This window comes from Oppia nitens, unplaced genomic scaffold (assembly GCF_028296485.1).
Source record: "Oppia nitens isolate AA-2021 unplaced genomic scaffold, nextdenovo-longstitch-racon4-pilon3 scaffold11_pilon_pilon_pilon, whole genome shotgun sequence".
NCBI lineage: Eukaryota > Metazoa > Arthropoda > Arachnida > Sarcoptiformes > Oppiidae > Oppia > Oppia nitens.
Genome location: NW_026533190.1, coordinates 1,125,985 through 1,142,793, shown reverse-complemented (window position 1 = coordinate 1,142,793; position 16,809 = coordinate 1,125,985). Strand labels below are relative to the sequence as shown.

The 16,809-nt window shown below is 23.5% G+C and overlaps 1 protein-coding gene across 1 annotated transcript in view; it reads left to right on the top strand.

The window, feature by feature from the left end:
- Positions 1-6,325, top strand: part of LOC128951920 (probable serine/threonine-protein kinase DDB_G0272282) — a 28,257-nt gene extending 21,932 nt beyond the window's left edge. The window contains exons 4-5 of the mRNA XM_054297230.1: positions 4,805-5,060; positions 5,139-6,325. Coding sequence (XP_054153205.1) covers positions 4,805-5,060; positions 5,139-6,217 — 1,335 coding nt within the window. The 3' untranslated portion in view covers positions 6,218-6,325. The remainder of the gene's footprint in view (positions 1-4,804; positions 5,061-5,138) is intronic.
- The last annotated feature ends 10,484 nt before the right edge of the window (positions 6,326-16,809 follow it).

Sequence of the window (16,809 nt, the reverse complement as noted above, 5' to 3'; positions counted from 1 at the left end):
TGTTTCATAACTACTTAAGTATATTTAGAGAGAGAGAGAGAGAGAGAGAGAGAGAGAGAGAGAGAATACTATATATATCGTTATGAAACCCCATGGGTATAGATAGGGAGGGGAGTGTAGGGTTAACTATACATAGGATGTATAGCAATTTTTTTTTAAAAAAAGTTAACTCATTAATACCAACCATTTCCCCACAAATTTTCAAGCACATGGATCCTTGTGCTGAGCTGAGCCCCCYTTTTACCCCTATAGGTATATTTAACACCATTTTTCACCCAATTTTAATTTATTATGTGATTCATTTAGACACATAAAAAACAGAAAATGGATTTATTTGTCGTTTTTATTTTTTTAAAAAAATAATATAATATATTATAATATTTTAATTGTTGTCAACATTTCCCTACCCCTACTGTATATATATATAGCCATTAATATTATACATTAATTTAAATACAAAGACAATGTTTTTTTTGTGGAAATATTTTGTTTTTATAGATTGTAACTAATATTTTGTAGAAAATATATTTTGTTTTTTATATTTAATTAAAAATATTTTATATAATAATTAGTTAAAACTATAACAGTAACGAAAGTTTCAAACAAACAAACAAACAAAAAACAATTTGTTTCTCAACTTTATTTTATTTAGTCATTCAAAAAATTATTTTGCAATTTAATCAAATAATAGTAATAATAAGTGAAAGTATTTTTTTTGTTGCCTCAATGTGTGTGTGTGTGTGTGTGTGTATGTGTGTGTGTATGTGTGTGTGTGTGTATGTGTGTGTGTGTATGTATGTTTGTGTATGTACTGTATGTTTTTGTGTGTGTGTGTATGTACTGTATGTGTTTGTGTGTGTGTGTGTGTGTGTGTGTGTGTGTGTGTGTGTATGTGTGTGTTTGACTTGACGTCAAACAAACAAACAAAACAAAAAACAAACAAAAATTCATCTTATTTTTTAATATATACACACACTTTGCTGACAACAATGATTTTTTGTGTGATTTTGAAATCTAAAATAAATAACAATCAACTCATGCCTTAACAACAACAAAGTCATTGAGTGATGGATAGACAGATAGCGAGTGAGTGAGTGATAGAGAGTGAGTGAGTGAGTGAGAGAGAGAGAGAGAGAGAGAGATATTCAAATACAATACAATATAAAATAAAATACAATTTTCTTTTTTATTTCAAACAATTTTTTTTAAAAAAAAAATAACTGTGATTTTGATGCAAATTTTTTGTGAGTGTTTGAATACATTTACACACTGTGTGTGTGTGTGTGTGTGTGTGTGTGTGTGTGTGTGTGTGTGTGTGTGTATGTGTGTAAACATTACGCCAAATGGCGATAAAAAAAACTAGTAGTAGTTTTTTATTATACAATATAAATATATATTTATATTATATATATATATTATTTTTTATATCTTTATGTCTAAACAACTACTACTAGTTTTTTTTAGTTGAGCCCAACTTTTATCTCTAACATAACACACACACACACACACACACATAAAAAAATACAATACAATGTACACGTATTTTTGTATAAATGTTTTGTATAAACGTTATTATTATTATATAGTAACAATAATATCAGTATAAAGTTTTTTTTGTGTTGTTGTTGTGTCAAAAACACTATAAAATACACTGAATTTTTTTTGTTGATGTTATTGTTATATATAATACTGTATTTACTGTATATATATATATATATAATGTACAGAATATTCTTTACTTTATATATATATATATATATATATATATATATATATTTATGTTTGTTAAACATTGATATATATATACATATATTTCTTATCCCTATTTAATCCTTTTTCCGCATGGATTCCGTGGTGCTTATGTATGTATAGTTTAAATACCAGTTCCCTCTTTACTTACTATCTAATAGTCCTCTCTCTCTCTCTCTCTCTCTCTCTCTTTATTTATTTTCTTATCTATTAAAATGCATATCTCCCGAGCTGTCAGTATCTCCCAAAACAGTGTCAAACTCAAAAACACATACCGTTTCCCCATCCTCTCCCCTCTCCTCCCTTTCCCATACACTTGAAAATGTCGTTCCCATATATACTGTATATATATATATACAGTATATCTCATTCAACTTAACTATAACTTAACTACAGTAGTGAGACATTTTTAAACATTTGAAATTTCATAATGACTATTGTGTCTATTGGGTTGTCATATATATATATAAAGTTTATATATAAAAGACTATATATTTAAGTTTTTAAATACATGAAAGAGAGAGAGAGAGAGAGAGAATCCACCAAAAAAACTAACTGTGCAACACATTAGCATTAACTATTATTTACCATCCCCTTCCCTAACTATGTTTTTGAATAATACCATATCTCCCCTCTACCTAACCGCCCGATCCCCACACACTCACACACACACACACACTAAATATAGTCACAGTTTCCTATTGTTATTATTATTATTATCTCTGATCACAAGTGTCTGTCTCCTATATATATGTTTGTATATATATATATGTATAAAGTACTTATCAATAGAGAAGCACTTAATTTTCATCCCTAACCTCTCTCTCTCTCTCTATCTCTCTTTCTCACACATAACCTCCCTATCCATCTAAATGTTAGTAACCATTAATATCCGACCATTTTTTTGTGTGTGTGTGTGTATCGTTGCCTACAACTAAACAATAGTAGAGATTTTAATCCCCAGAATCTTAACTGTAAAATATTTGTATTGAAATACTATATATATATTAAAAAAGTGATAAAACATTTTTTAATATTACAATACTATACCGTATATATATATATATTTAATATAAATAGAAATATACCGTAAAACTATATAATAAGCTTTTTTATGATTATTATGATTATTATTATTACAGTACTACTATAACTATTACTATATAGGGAACTATTTATCAAATATTTGACATTTTTATAACTTTAATATTTTATATATATATAAATAAATCCATATAAATAAATATATATATATATATATATATATATATATAATATACAATCTATACAAACAACTGTGTATTTTTGATGTCACATCCCATGTGTTTGATATTTGTCTCTTTAAAAAATATATATATATATATGTAATAAAAATTATATATATAAATCTCAATCGCTATTGAAATCTATATTACTTTTATATATACAGTACAAACACAATAACGTTAGGATTAGCACAAAAATGCCATTATATTTGCCATTATATTTCATTTTTATAGCCAAAAAAATACAGTAAATATCTATTGATATTATTAAACCAAACAGTCTATAACTTTATTTATGTTAATCTACTCAATACTATACTAACACATATATATACACAAATCATATCACAATATATACAGTATTGGAAATAATAAAAAAAGTTTAATAAAATATTAATACTTTCAATATGTGTCACATACAGTACATACAGTTAGAAAAAAAACAATATTGATATATATATATAAAACACATTTGTTATCTTAAATAACCTACTGTTGTATATTATAGCCAATAATACTGTATCTGTTATGTGTATTAGTAATATTGAAATATATTGTCTACTATATGTATGTGTGTGTGTGCGTGGGTGTGTATGTATGTATGTGTGTATGTGTGTGTATGTATGTATGTATGTATGTGTGTGTATGTATGTATGTATGTGTGTGTGTATGTATGTATGTGTGTGTGTATTTATGTATGTGTGTATGTATGTATGTATGTATGTATGTATGTATGTATGTATGTATGTATGTATGTATGTATGTATGTATGTATGTATGTATGTATGTATGTATGTATGTATGTATGTATGTATGTATGTATGTATGTATGTATGTGTGTGTGTGTGTGTGTGTGTGTGTGTGTGTGTGTGTGTGTGTGTGTGTGTGTGTGTGTGTGTGTATGTATGTAATGAACCCTTAGATGATGCCTTTGATTACAGGATATGAACTTTATTTAAACTTATAGTCAATTAACTATTAGTGTAAAGTAAAGTACAAACAATACAGTACCTATGTCACAGTATGTCACCTATTGATTATGTATTACTAATAAAGTTATTAAACTTTTAAACATATCACACATTAAACATTGATATTTTACATTATACTTTTATCATACACTAGGGGGTCGGTAATAGGGATTTTTAAATTTATTTATATAATTATTATATAACTATTATATAATTTATATAACTATTACATAATTATTAAAAAATTATTATATAAATATTAAAAATTATATAACTATTATATAACTATTATATAATTTATATAATTATTACATAATTATTATATAAATATTAAAAATTATTATTATTACTATAATCTTATATATATTAACTAACGTTATTTTATAACTATTTTATAACTATTATCTAACTATTATTTAACTATTATATAATTATTATATAACTATTATCTAACTATTATATAACTATTCTATAATATTACGTAACTATCATAAAATATTACATAACTATTATATAATATATGGTAAATAAAAAAAAAAGTATATATATATATATAACTATAGCTAAGTTTTCAATATATATTGATAGTAGAGCTAATAAAAAAAAATTTATAGCCAAAAAAATATTAAGATATATTTTTATTATTATTGCAACAAAATTAAATAGAAAAAAATATTTATTTTTATTATTTTTATATTCAATATTTTTCAACAATATATATATATATATAACTAAATTAATTATAATAAATACAATAAGAAATATTTAATTAAGTTTTTTATTATAATTATAATTATTATTTATCTATCAATATATCAGTTGCCATATCATTACTGGACTACGAAGTCATCCGTACCAATGCCGCCGCAATACGAGGACAGTCAGACTATCCTCACAACCACCACAACCAACAACAACAGGTCCGGTATACGACAGCTTATGGAGGCCACCAACAACAACAGCACCAACACCAGCAGCACAACCAACAACACCAACAGCATATCATTGCTAATGTCAAAGACCAGCCGCAACAACAACAGCCACAACAACAACACTTCCGGATTCATCAAACAAGGTATGTATATATATATATATATATACTACTGTCCCAATTAGATACTGGTGCTCATGAGTATTACCTATCAATCCCAAGGTCTCCCATCTATAATGCCGGACATCCAACTCATAGATAGCCAATCATATCAATCTACTACTAATAATAATAATACTAAATACTCGCCGTTTATCGCATCCAAATCACTTAACCGCCGAAGTCTACTACAACAACAACAACTACACAATCAGTCGTCACCAGTGGACAGCCGTCAGCAGCCTATATATGACGGCACCGTCAATGGTGGTCATCTTCAGCATCGCCAACAACAAAACAATATAGTGTACGGCTCGTCATCCAACACCTCCCGGCGCTCGGGCGGCAGCGGCAGTGGCGCACAGATACTCTATCCGGGCAAACATGGCTACCAAATAGCGCCGTCCGATTTGGGCGATGAACTGTTGCCAATAGTGCCGCCAATGAGACCGCCACTGCCCGACCATATCTACGAATGCATAGACGACCAGTGCTACTGTTTTGGTCCAGTTATCGGTAGCAGTCCCGCCGCAGCAGTAGTCCCATCGACAACAATGGCCGCCAAACAACGGGCCGACTATCGGACCAAAAAGTTTTACCGTGAATTCGAGTCGCCCGTCCATCGTATGGCCACTGGTAGTGGTGGCGGTGGCAGTCGGGCGCCGACATTGCGCAACGCCTCAAAAGCACCGGCATTTCGTGACCTACAGTACAGCGTCGGCGGCGGTGGCGGTAGTGATCGTAACCTATTGCGGACAATAGCGGCCACAGTGTTGAACAACAACAACAACAATACGGCCAAACCGTTTGCCGCCAACAATACGACGTTTACCGACTTTTTATTGGATACCACTGGCACCGGTAGCTGTCCATCGTCTACCAGTGCCGCAGCGCCGCCGACCATCACTGACCGCCAGTTTATCAGTAGCCCGACCAACAACAACAACAACGATACAGCACTACTAGGTCTGAGCAATACATCCAGTTCCCTGTCCAGCATAGAGGACGGCAGTAGTTGTTGCCACAGCACCAGTAGTAACGATACCAACCCGACGGATGAACCCCTGAGTACTACTACTACTGGTACTACTGGTGGTGGTCCTCAACACCACAAACAGTGGACACTTAATGGCCGCCAGTGATAGTGTGTATGTGTGTGGCCATCAATCGGGTGGTGCGGGGGTGGGGGTGGCGGCGGTCACTCCCAAACTATTAAACTTAAAAAAACTAATTAAAAATAAAAACATTTCGAGTGATTTGTGATGTGATTATTATTATAATTATTATTATAACTGATATCATAATTAATTAACTAATTAATTATGAAAAATAATAATATTATTATTAATATATTAATAGACAAAAATTTGTGACTATTTTTTCAATATATATATATATATGAACTCTAATTACGAATTAATAGAGAGATTTTTTTTAATAATAATAATAATAAAAAAAAAAAGTTTTTATACTAATAATAATAATTATTATTATTATAATAATGAATATTTAAAAAAAAACAAAATTAATTAATAAAGAGTTTAATAATAATTATAATATATTTGACAAAAAAAAACTAAAAGTTTTGTTTGGTTTCTCTGACATTACTAGTCATCAGTTTTTTTTTGTATAAAATATACTTTTATCTCAATGTGTCGATTAAAATGTGAAAAAAAACTAAAAAATAAATTTTTTGTCTTAATTATGGCAATTATATGGTGTGTGTTGTCATTAAAAAAACAAATTTATATATTTTTAGCATAACTTTGGAGACAAATATAATATAAAAAAAAGTGACAATTATTTGCTTATTTTTAAAATTTTAATACTAAAAAATCAATTCAATTCAAACTAATTTAATTTTTTTTTTGATTTTATTAAATAATCTCAACATTTATTATTAAAATAGAGAAAAAAAAATAATTTTGTTTCTAATTATATATCATTTTTTTGATATCTCATCGAAAAATTAAATAATAATAAAAAAAGTAAAAACAATTTCATACATAAATTAATTGTAATTTTTTTGTTGTTGTTTTTAATAAACTAAACCCCCATTTGTTGAACCATTTTTTATACCAGAAATAATTTCAGCAGTTTTTTTGTGTAAATTAATTTTTTGACACAAAAATAATAATTATTAATGTTATGTATTTTGTGTAATAAATATCGGAAAAATTATTATTATTATTGATTAATTGATAACATAATGATAATGATAATAGTGCTTGCTTATTTTTGTATCACATTTTAAATAAATTTAAATAAAACACATAGACATACATATATAATATAAAATTAAATTAAATGTTATCAAACAAACAAATAAAAATAATTATTGTAAATATATTTTACATTATAATTTATAAATTGATATAATTTTATTTGGACTCAATTAGCTGTTTATTTAAAATATTTTATTTATTTATTTGCTCAATAAAATTATATATATATAAAAAATAAAATATAATTATATATGACATGTATTTTCAATTAATTTGTTTGTTTTATTTTTTGGTTACATTAATGTCATATCAATGTTATTATTGATTATAAAATTAACTAATTAATTAATTAATTATAAAATTGAGTCCATTATTGTTTTAGTTAAGTGAAAAAAACTAATATAAAATTATTAAATTAAAATTAAAATTTTCATTAAAATTGGTTATCTGTAAATATATATAAATAAATAAATAAATAAGATATATATATATATGATTATAATTAACTTATTATAATTAACTAATTATTAGTATTAATGTATTAATAATTGAAAGAAAAATCTAATTATAAATATATATATATTAGTTATTTAAAAATAAATATATTATTGTAATAACGTTTTATTATTTCTATTGTAAAATAATCTAAAAAATATATATAAGAAAAATTGTTGTTATTAATTATTATTATTATTATTACTATTAATTAATTAATATTTTTAATTTAAACATTTTTTTTTGTAAATCCATCAAGACAATTTTGTGTAATGAAACAAAAATTTACTATTTGTATGTATAATAAAAATTATAAAAATAAAATCAATTTATATTAAAAATAAATGAGTTATAAAAATTATTTTAATTTATCTAAAAATAATTATTAATAATTAATAAAAAAAATTTTTATTTAGATTACTATATAATATTAGTTATCAAATAAAAGTTAATTTAATTTAATTAAATTAACAAAATATATTTCAACTAATTAGAGAATATTATTAATATTATTATTAAATAATTACTATATTATATAAAAGCATTTATAATACATGTAAACTGTATATAACTTTATTAAATGTAATTCATATGTAAAAACTAATGGATATTTAATAATAATTAGTGAAAACACATAATTTGCTAGAGCACTGGTAGGTAGGCTCTAACAACACAAACACAGTAAGTACTGTATGTATTTCCCAGAGGGTATTTATATAAAAAAAACTAACTGTACGGTTGGCTCCTATAGACTTCCAGTAGTAGTAGTAGTAATAGTAGACAACCTCTACTATTACCACCGGCACAGACACTAACACAACTGTCAACCGATAAGTGTCTGATAATAACTGTATTTGTATTTTCCAAGACATACCATACCATAGCATACAAACATATATATATATTTATGGTATATATAGATAACAAAACAAACCTAAACAATAAATATAGACAATCAGTCTCTGGTAGTGATGTTGTTGTTGTTGGTGGTGGTAGTGATGATGATGTGGAGGGGGAACTACCCCTCTCTCTATAAACACCTCCATGTGCTGCAGTGTGTGTGTGTGTGTGTGTGTGTGTGTGTGTGTGTGTGTGTGTATGAAAGTGATGGCACATTGAGGAGGAAATATAATATCCTTTTTTTTCACCAACTAATACTACTCTTGACTTTACTGTCATTGAAAATACATTATTTTTCTATTATTATTATTATTATTAGATTTTTTTATCTATGAATCTACTCTAGTATTGGATTTCATCGGTGACTACCAAATAAAATCAAAATCATAATCAGATACCAACTAAAAAAATATTTGTGAATTTATTATATATATATATATCATATTATATTATGTATGTAGAGTAGAGAGAGAGAGAGAGAGAGAGAGAGAGAGAGAGAGAGAGAGAGAGAGAGAGAGAGAGAGTATAACTCATATTACTTTAACGTTAAAAAATATTTAAGTTTTTTTGTTTGTTTGTAATATGAAATATAGTTTTACTATTAATGTTCAACAAATGGTTAAATCATTGTTATTTTGTTTTGATTTTTTTTGTTGTTGACATACATTACTAAATATATTTTTATGTATGTATAAAATTTCATATAGATTTATATATATCATATTTAATGGTTATATATATAGGATTACTATATATTTTTTAATTAACAAAATTGTAATTTAATTAAGTTTAATATTATATATTTTTTTAAATACAAAGTTTGAAACAATTTAATAAAAAAAAATTTAAATAAATTTTGATTTTTAGGTTTAATACCAACAAAAAAATCAAAATATTTATAGCAATTAGTGTTAATAATTTCATTATTAATATAACTAATATTTTATTTATTTTTTTTGAAGGAAAAAATAGTTTATATTATTGTTTAATACATTATTAATATATTCAAAGTGTCGGAAATTTTATGTCTAATATTTAACTATTGATTTGTTAAATACAGTAAATATTGTACAAACAAAAAGCAAACAAACTTTTTATTTGTTTGTTTGTTGATTATTACACACACACACACACACACACACACACACACACACACACACACACACACACACACACACACACACACATGTATTAAGTATTTAGTAGTTAAATATAAATGTAAATTATTTGATATGTATTTTCACTCAAAAAACATCACTTATTTTTTTGGGGGTCATATTGTGTGTATGTTTATTGAAAATTGAATGACAAGTCTATTGAATAGTAGTTTTTAAATTACTGTTTGCTTAAACACCAGTCAGACAGACAGACACCCGCCCGCCCCGTGTGTGTCATTTCATAGTTAACATACACACACTTATACACACTCACCCACACTACGGGTTGTTAACTACTCATTGAAAGAGAGAGAGAGAGAGAGAGAGAGAGAGAGAGAGAGAGAGACCATCATATCTAACATACAAACCGTTTTCAACAAAAAAAATCTATATATAAGTCTTTGTTTGTGTTTATACTGTATTATACATATCTGTCTGTAAAAGTCTGTATATTCAACAAATACATACCGAAGCCCTGTATTAAGTATACTAAATGAGAGAGTGGAGAGAGAGAGAGAGAGAGAGAGAGAGAGAGAGAGTAAAGTGAAAGAGACATTCAAACAATGATTAGAGAGAGAGAGACTGTGAAAAACTGACAAAACTATTATACATTTTATTTACAATTTTTTTGCAGATTTTTTTTTGTGCCACAAATCATATCTTATTCAACAATCAATTTTTTATAGTTTAATTTAACCGATTTTTTTTATCTACATTGTTGTATATATATGTGTGTGTGTATTGAATAAGTTATGTGTTAGGCATTCAATTTATGACATACAATGAGCACCGGGATCTCTCTCTCTCTCTTTCTCTCTCAAACACATACATACAGTACAGTACAAAACAGTCAGTCAGTCATCTAAACTTTTTTTTTTAACCACAGATTACATCTTAATTCATATATATTTTTTTCACTAAAGAAATCGTCTCTCTCTCTCTCTCTCTTTCTCTCTCTCTCTCTCTCTCTCTCTCTCTCTCTCTCTCACTCACTCTCTCTCTCCTATCCTATCTATGTATTTGTTGAACAATTATTATTATTATATTTTTGTTTTGTCAATACCTCCTCCTCCTCCTCCTGTGCTGACAACAAAAATAAAGCCATTCATTGAATCCAATTACTAATATGTGTAGTAATAGTATATGAATGCAATGTTTGTATTTTTTTTGTGTGTGTATAACAAAAAACATTTGAAATAGAGAGAAAAGAGAGAGAGAGAGAGAGAGAGAGAGAGAGAGAGAAAAAAAGAGATAGATAAAGATAGTAATTGTATATCAAAAAAAAAAAAAATAATAATATAATTATATTTTATATATCAACAAAAAAATATAGCAACAAATTGAAAGGTGTCACTAAAATGTTGTGTGTCTTTAAGCGTTTTAGTTATTTATTTATTTAGTTATTTATTTATTTTCTCATTATTTATATATATATATAACAAAAGTTATAACAACAACAAAAAAACTTTCAATTTGTATGACTATATAAACAAACTAAAAATTATAATTGAAATACAATTTTTGTTTGACATCTCTCTCTCTCTCTCTCTCTCTCTCTCTCTCTCTCTCTCTCTCTCTCTATCTATCTATCTATCTCTCTTTCTATCGCTTTATCAGCAAAAATAACTTATCAAACAATTTATTAATCAATGAATGAATGAATGAAAAAATTAAAGTTAAACTTTATATATATATATATATATACTATACTTATTTATACATTATATTTACTACTATAGTATATGAATGACTATGAAAAAAATATATGATATAAAAGTTTTTTTGTTTGGCATAAACTTTGTAGACAATAGCGCATACAGTATAGAGTATAACACACTTAACCTATCAATTAAATAGACATTTTAGTTGTTGTTGTGTCAATGTTTTATAAATTATATATATATATTTATATAAAGTATATATTTATGTTGTTATATACATAGTATAGTACAGTATCTTATAAATTATAAATTAAATTGAATAATAGATTATTGTATTATATATTTTTTGTTGTTGTTGTTTTTGCTGGACATATAATATTATACTTATATATACTGTATATATATATATAGTATATATAGTATATATAGTATATATAGTATATATAGTATATATAGTATATATAGTATATATAGTATATATAGTATATATAGTATATATAGTATATATAGTATATATAGTATATATAGTATATATAGTATATATAGTATATATAGTATATATATATATATAGTATATATAGTATATATATATATATAGTATATATATATATATAGTATATATAGTATATATAGTATATATAGTATATATAGTATATATAGTATATATAGTATATATAGTATATATAGTATATATAGTATATATAGTATATATAGTATATATAGTATATATAGTATATATAGTATATATAGTATATATAGTATATATAGTATATATAGTATATATAGTATATATAGTATATATAGTATATATACTATATATACTATATATACTATATATACTATATATACTATATATACTATATATACTATATATATATATATATATATATATATATATACATAATTAATTGATTGTTAAATTTTGATAGACAGTTACCAAACAACCCCTTTATAAATGATAAATTATTTAACTAACCTAACACTTACTACTGTAAGTTATTTATTTATTTATTTATTTATTAAGTATTATCGAAATTAATAAATAATCACCTAGCTTAAATTTGTATAGTATTAAATAATATCATTTAATATTATATCAATATATATGTTTGAAATACAATGTATTATTTTTGTTGTTGTCTAACTAATGTTAATAATTTAATGATAATTTAAAAGTTTTTATTTAAATATTATATATGTTGTTATGTTATGTTTTAATACATTAAAATGCATACATATATACAGAGACAACCAAAAAAAAAAAAATAAATAAAAACATTGAACTAATGATAAAATTCAATATTTTTAAACAATTTTTTCTAGTTTTTTGTTGCTATAAACAGTAAAAAACATTTTATTTTATAAAAAATCAATGTTTGGAAAAAAATATTATTTGTGTGAATAATATATATATATATTCAATATATTTATGTTTTTTTTGTTAGTGATTGTGAACTCAAAAATTTTGACTTTCTTTTGACATATAAATAAATATAAATTTTTATATTTTTATATTTTAATAATCAATATTATTGATTACAACTAACTATATGTTTATAGCAATGTCTATGAAATGTTATGCTTAACGGATACCATCCCTTTCCCCTCAAAATTTTTTTTATATATATTATATAAATAACTTAATTTAAACTATATATATATACATATTTTTAGAGATTTTTATTTTATTATTTAGATATATACTATATTTCTAGTTGTACTATATTTGATAAAATTTTTATAAAAAAAAGTAATATTTAATATTTTTTAAAAATATATACAGTATATCATATATACTGTATATTAAAAATTATATTTAATTTTGTTGTGTTCAACAAGGTTTATGCATTTTATTAAATTATTTGATATTAAATTGATTTTTTACATTATATCTAAAAATTTATATATTATATATATATATTTATATATATAATATATACAGTATATAAAAAATATATAGTAATTAATTTTGGTTTTTTAAATTAATATAATATATCGCAAAATATATACTAGAAAATAAACAAAAAGTAACATTAATTACTAAATATTTTTTTATTTAAACATTTAATATCTAAATTACAAAATTAAATATTTAAAAAAAATTATTTATTAATTATATTAGTATTTTTATAAATGTCTAGTAAGTGATTAAAAATATATATATTGTTGTGAAATAATAATCAATTGAACCAAAAATGTGAAAATAAACTTTTATTATGATTATTGTTATTAATATATATGAGATAAATAAAAGCAATGAATTAACAAAAAAAAACAAAAATAAAATATAATAATAATATATGTCTACAAAATTTATACTATACTATAACCAAACAAAAATATATGATAATAATTATCATTATTTCTAATAATAATAATAATAACATATAATAAGTTTTTATCTTTAATGATAATTACTGGTCATAATAATAGTAGATAAACACAACAACACTAACCACTAGATAGTTATATATATCACATATCCCTGTCCTCCTCCACCCCACCCCCTCCCATGATCATTAACACATTATTATCACTAATAATTTGTATTAAACATGTTTTAATATATATATATATATATCCCGGAGCCCAACCAACCAACCAAAAAATAATTATCAATGAGAGGTCAACAACGACATGACACCTACTGACACCTTACTTATTGGACAAACCACTTGTTTATATGTAGGCAAAAACAAACCATACATACCTATCCTGCCTATCCCTATCTCCCCTTCCCTGCCATCCTGTCCTCCCCCAGCACTTGGATGGGATTATGGATAATAAATGGCTAATACCTGATTCGGGTAATGCGTTTACCGGAGGATTATCATTATATATCAGCTGATTATACGTATATATATATATATAGTGTATATATATATATATTACTGGCACTTAAAATATATATCTTTATATAGATATATATATATAAGCGCTTAGATAAAGATGATTACATACATCCTATTTTGTGTAACTATGGCTATAAATATATTAAATATATGTGTATCCATAGGATATATAAAAATATATATAAATTTATTTATTATCTATTTTGTGTGTGTGTGTAATTTACTGTATATTTATTAATATATATATATATATATATATATATATATTGAGATAAATATATTTAGAAAGAAAAAATTTATGGCAATCGTTAAAAACATTATATTTATATTTATGTATCTATTTTTTTGTATATATATATTATATATGTATATAATTGAATCAAAGTAAATTTGATGACCAAATTATTGGACAGTTATTATTTGTATTTTTATTATTATTATTATTATAATAAACATTATTATCATACTATATAGTACTATATATATATATATTAAAAATACCCGTATTTTAGACATTTATTACTATAGTTTACTACTGAAGCCCATTGGCTACCAGTGCTGGTAAAATAAAATTATTATTATTTTTATTATGAGGTGTTCATAACTATTATATTATATATTTATTATTATTAATATTATTGTTGTTATTATCATTACATTATTAATATGTAGTTTATTTTTAACTATTATTACTATTATTATTATTATGATTTTTATATATCCATGTTATTGGTTAATAAAATAAAATTGTTTAATAATAATAATAACCAAAAAAATGTTTAAAAATATTTATATACAGTATATGGAAAAATAATTTGTTTTGTATTATTATTGTTATAATAATTTTTTTTTAGTATTATTTTATATAAATCTAAATTTTTTTATATACACTATAAATTTTTTTAAAATAAAAAAAAATAATTTATTTATTTTATATTATCGATGACATTGTTGTTGTCAAGTGTTGTCATTGATATTTTTTTTATTTATTTTTTTGAGGACACATATCAATCACAACACACACACACACACATGACTGTCCCCATCAATACTGATGATGATTACAGTGACTATTATATAATATATATCATATATATATATATAAAAAAAAATTGTGACAATTTTGTTAATATATTTTTTTTTTGCTACTTTGCAATGATATTATACCCATATTTATATCCTACAGTACTCTCTCTCTCTCTCTCTCTCTCTCTCTCTCTCTCTCTCTCTCTCTCTCTCTCTCTCTCTCTCTCTCTCTCTCTCTCTCTGTCTCTATATATATATATATACAGTATATATACAGTATATCACAATAAAGTTATAAAAAGTTGTGATCTATTTATTTTTTAATACAATTTGTTGTGTTTTTGTTGTGTGACATATATATTAAAGTTTTATATATATATATATATATATTTCATATCATATTATAGTTACTATATATATATATATAGATAGATAGATATCTATATCATGTATAAGATCTATGATTGCAATTTAGGATACAATTTATTTTTTTTCTGTTACTTATTTGTCAATAATTTTCGGCTTCAATTGACATTTGAAACAAATTTTTTTATTATATATATATATTTTTTTTCGGGTAACTCATCACTTGTGAACTATAATATAATATGATATGATATTAGGATTAAAAAATGTGAGGAAAAGTGTGAAATACAACAACAAAAATCATATAATAAAATAAAATAGTTATATATATATATCATATTATTTGTGTTATAATATATATATTATATGATATTTCCGAAATAAAATATTTTTTATTTTACTATATAATAATGTATTTTATAAATTGTAGACAATTTATTATTATTAAAATTATATATATTTAATATAATAATATATAAATTTTCATATTTTTTATAAGTTATCCTTACTTATCGTTATTTTTTTTAAAAATTATTTTATTGTAAATTTTTGTTGTTTTTGTAAAATACTAAAAAACATTAGTACATAATGTATTTCAATTTTATTTCAATGTTTTTAAAAAAATTCATAAAAAAAATTAAATAATAATTTTATTGATATTATTATTATTATTTTACTTGAAAAAAGTCTAGACATAAAATTTTGTTGTTGTAGTTATTTTCCATTTAAAATCAAAATAAAAAAAACAAAAATTTATTTTATATATATATATATAAAATAAATTTATTACATATAAATAATTTACTATTTTGTGAGTATAATTTAATTGCAAGTCAGCAAAAAAAAATAATAAATAAATTATTAGATTAACTAAATTATTAGTTAATATTTAATAATATTAGTAAAAAAATAAAAGTAATAATATTAATATGATTTATTTCCAGTATAATTATGACCTAATTTTTTTACTTAATAATAACAAAAATATTATATTATTATTATTACTATTTTTATATCATAAGTTGATTTAATTTATTTAGTTTTTTTGGTTC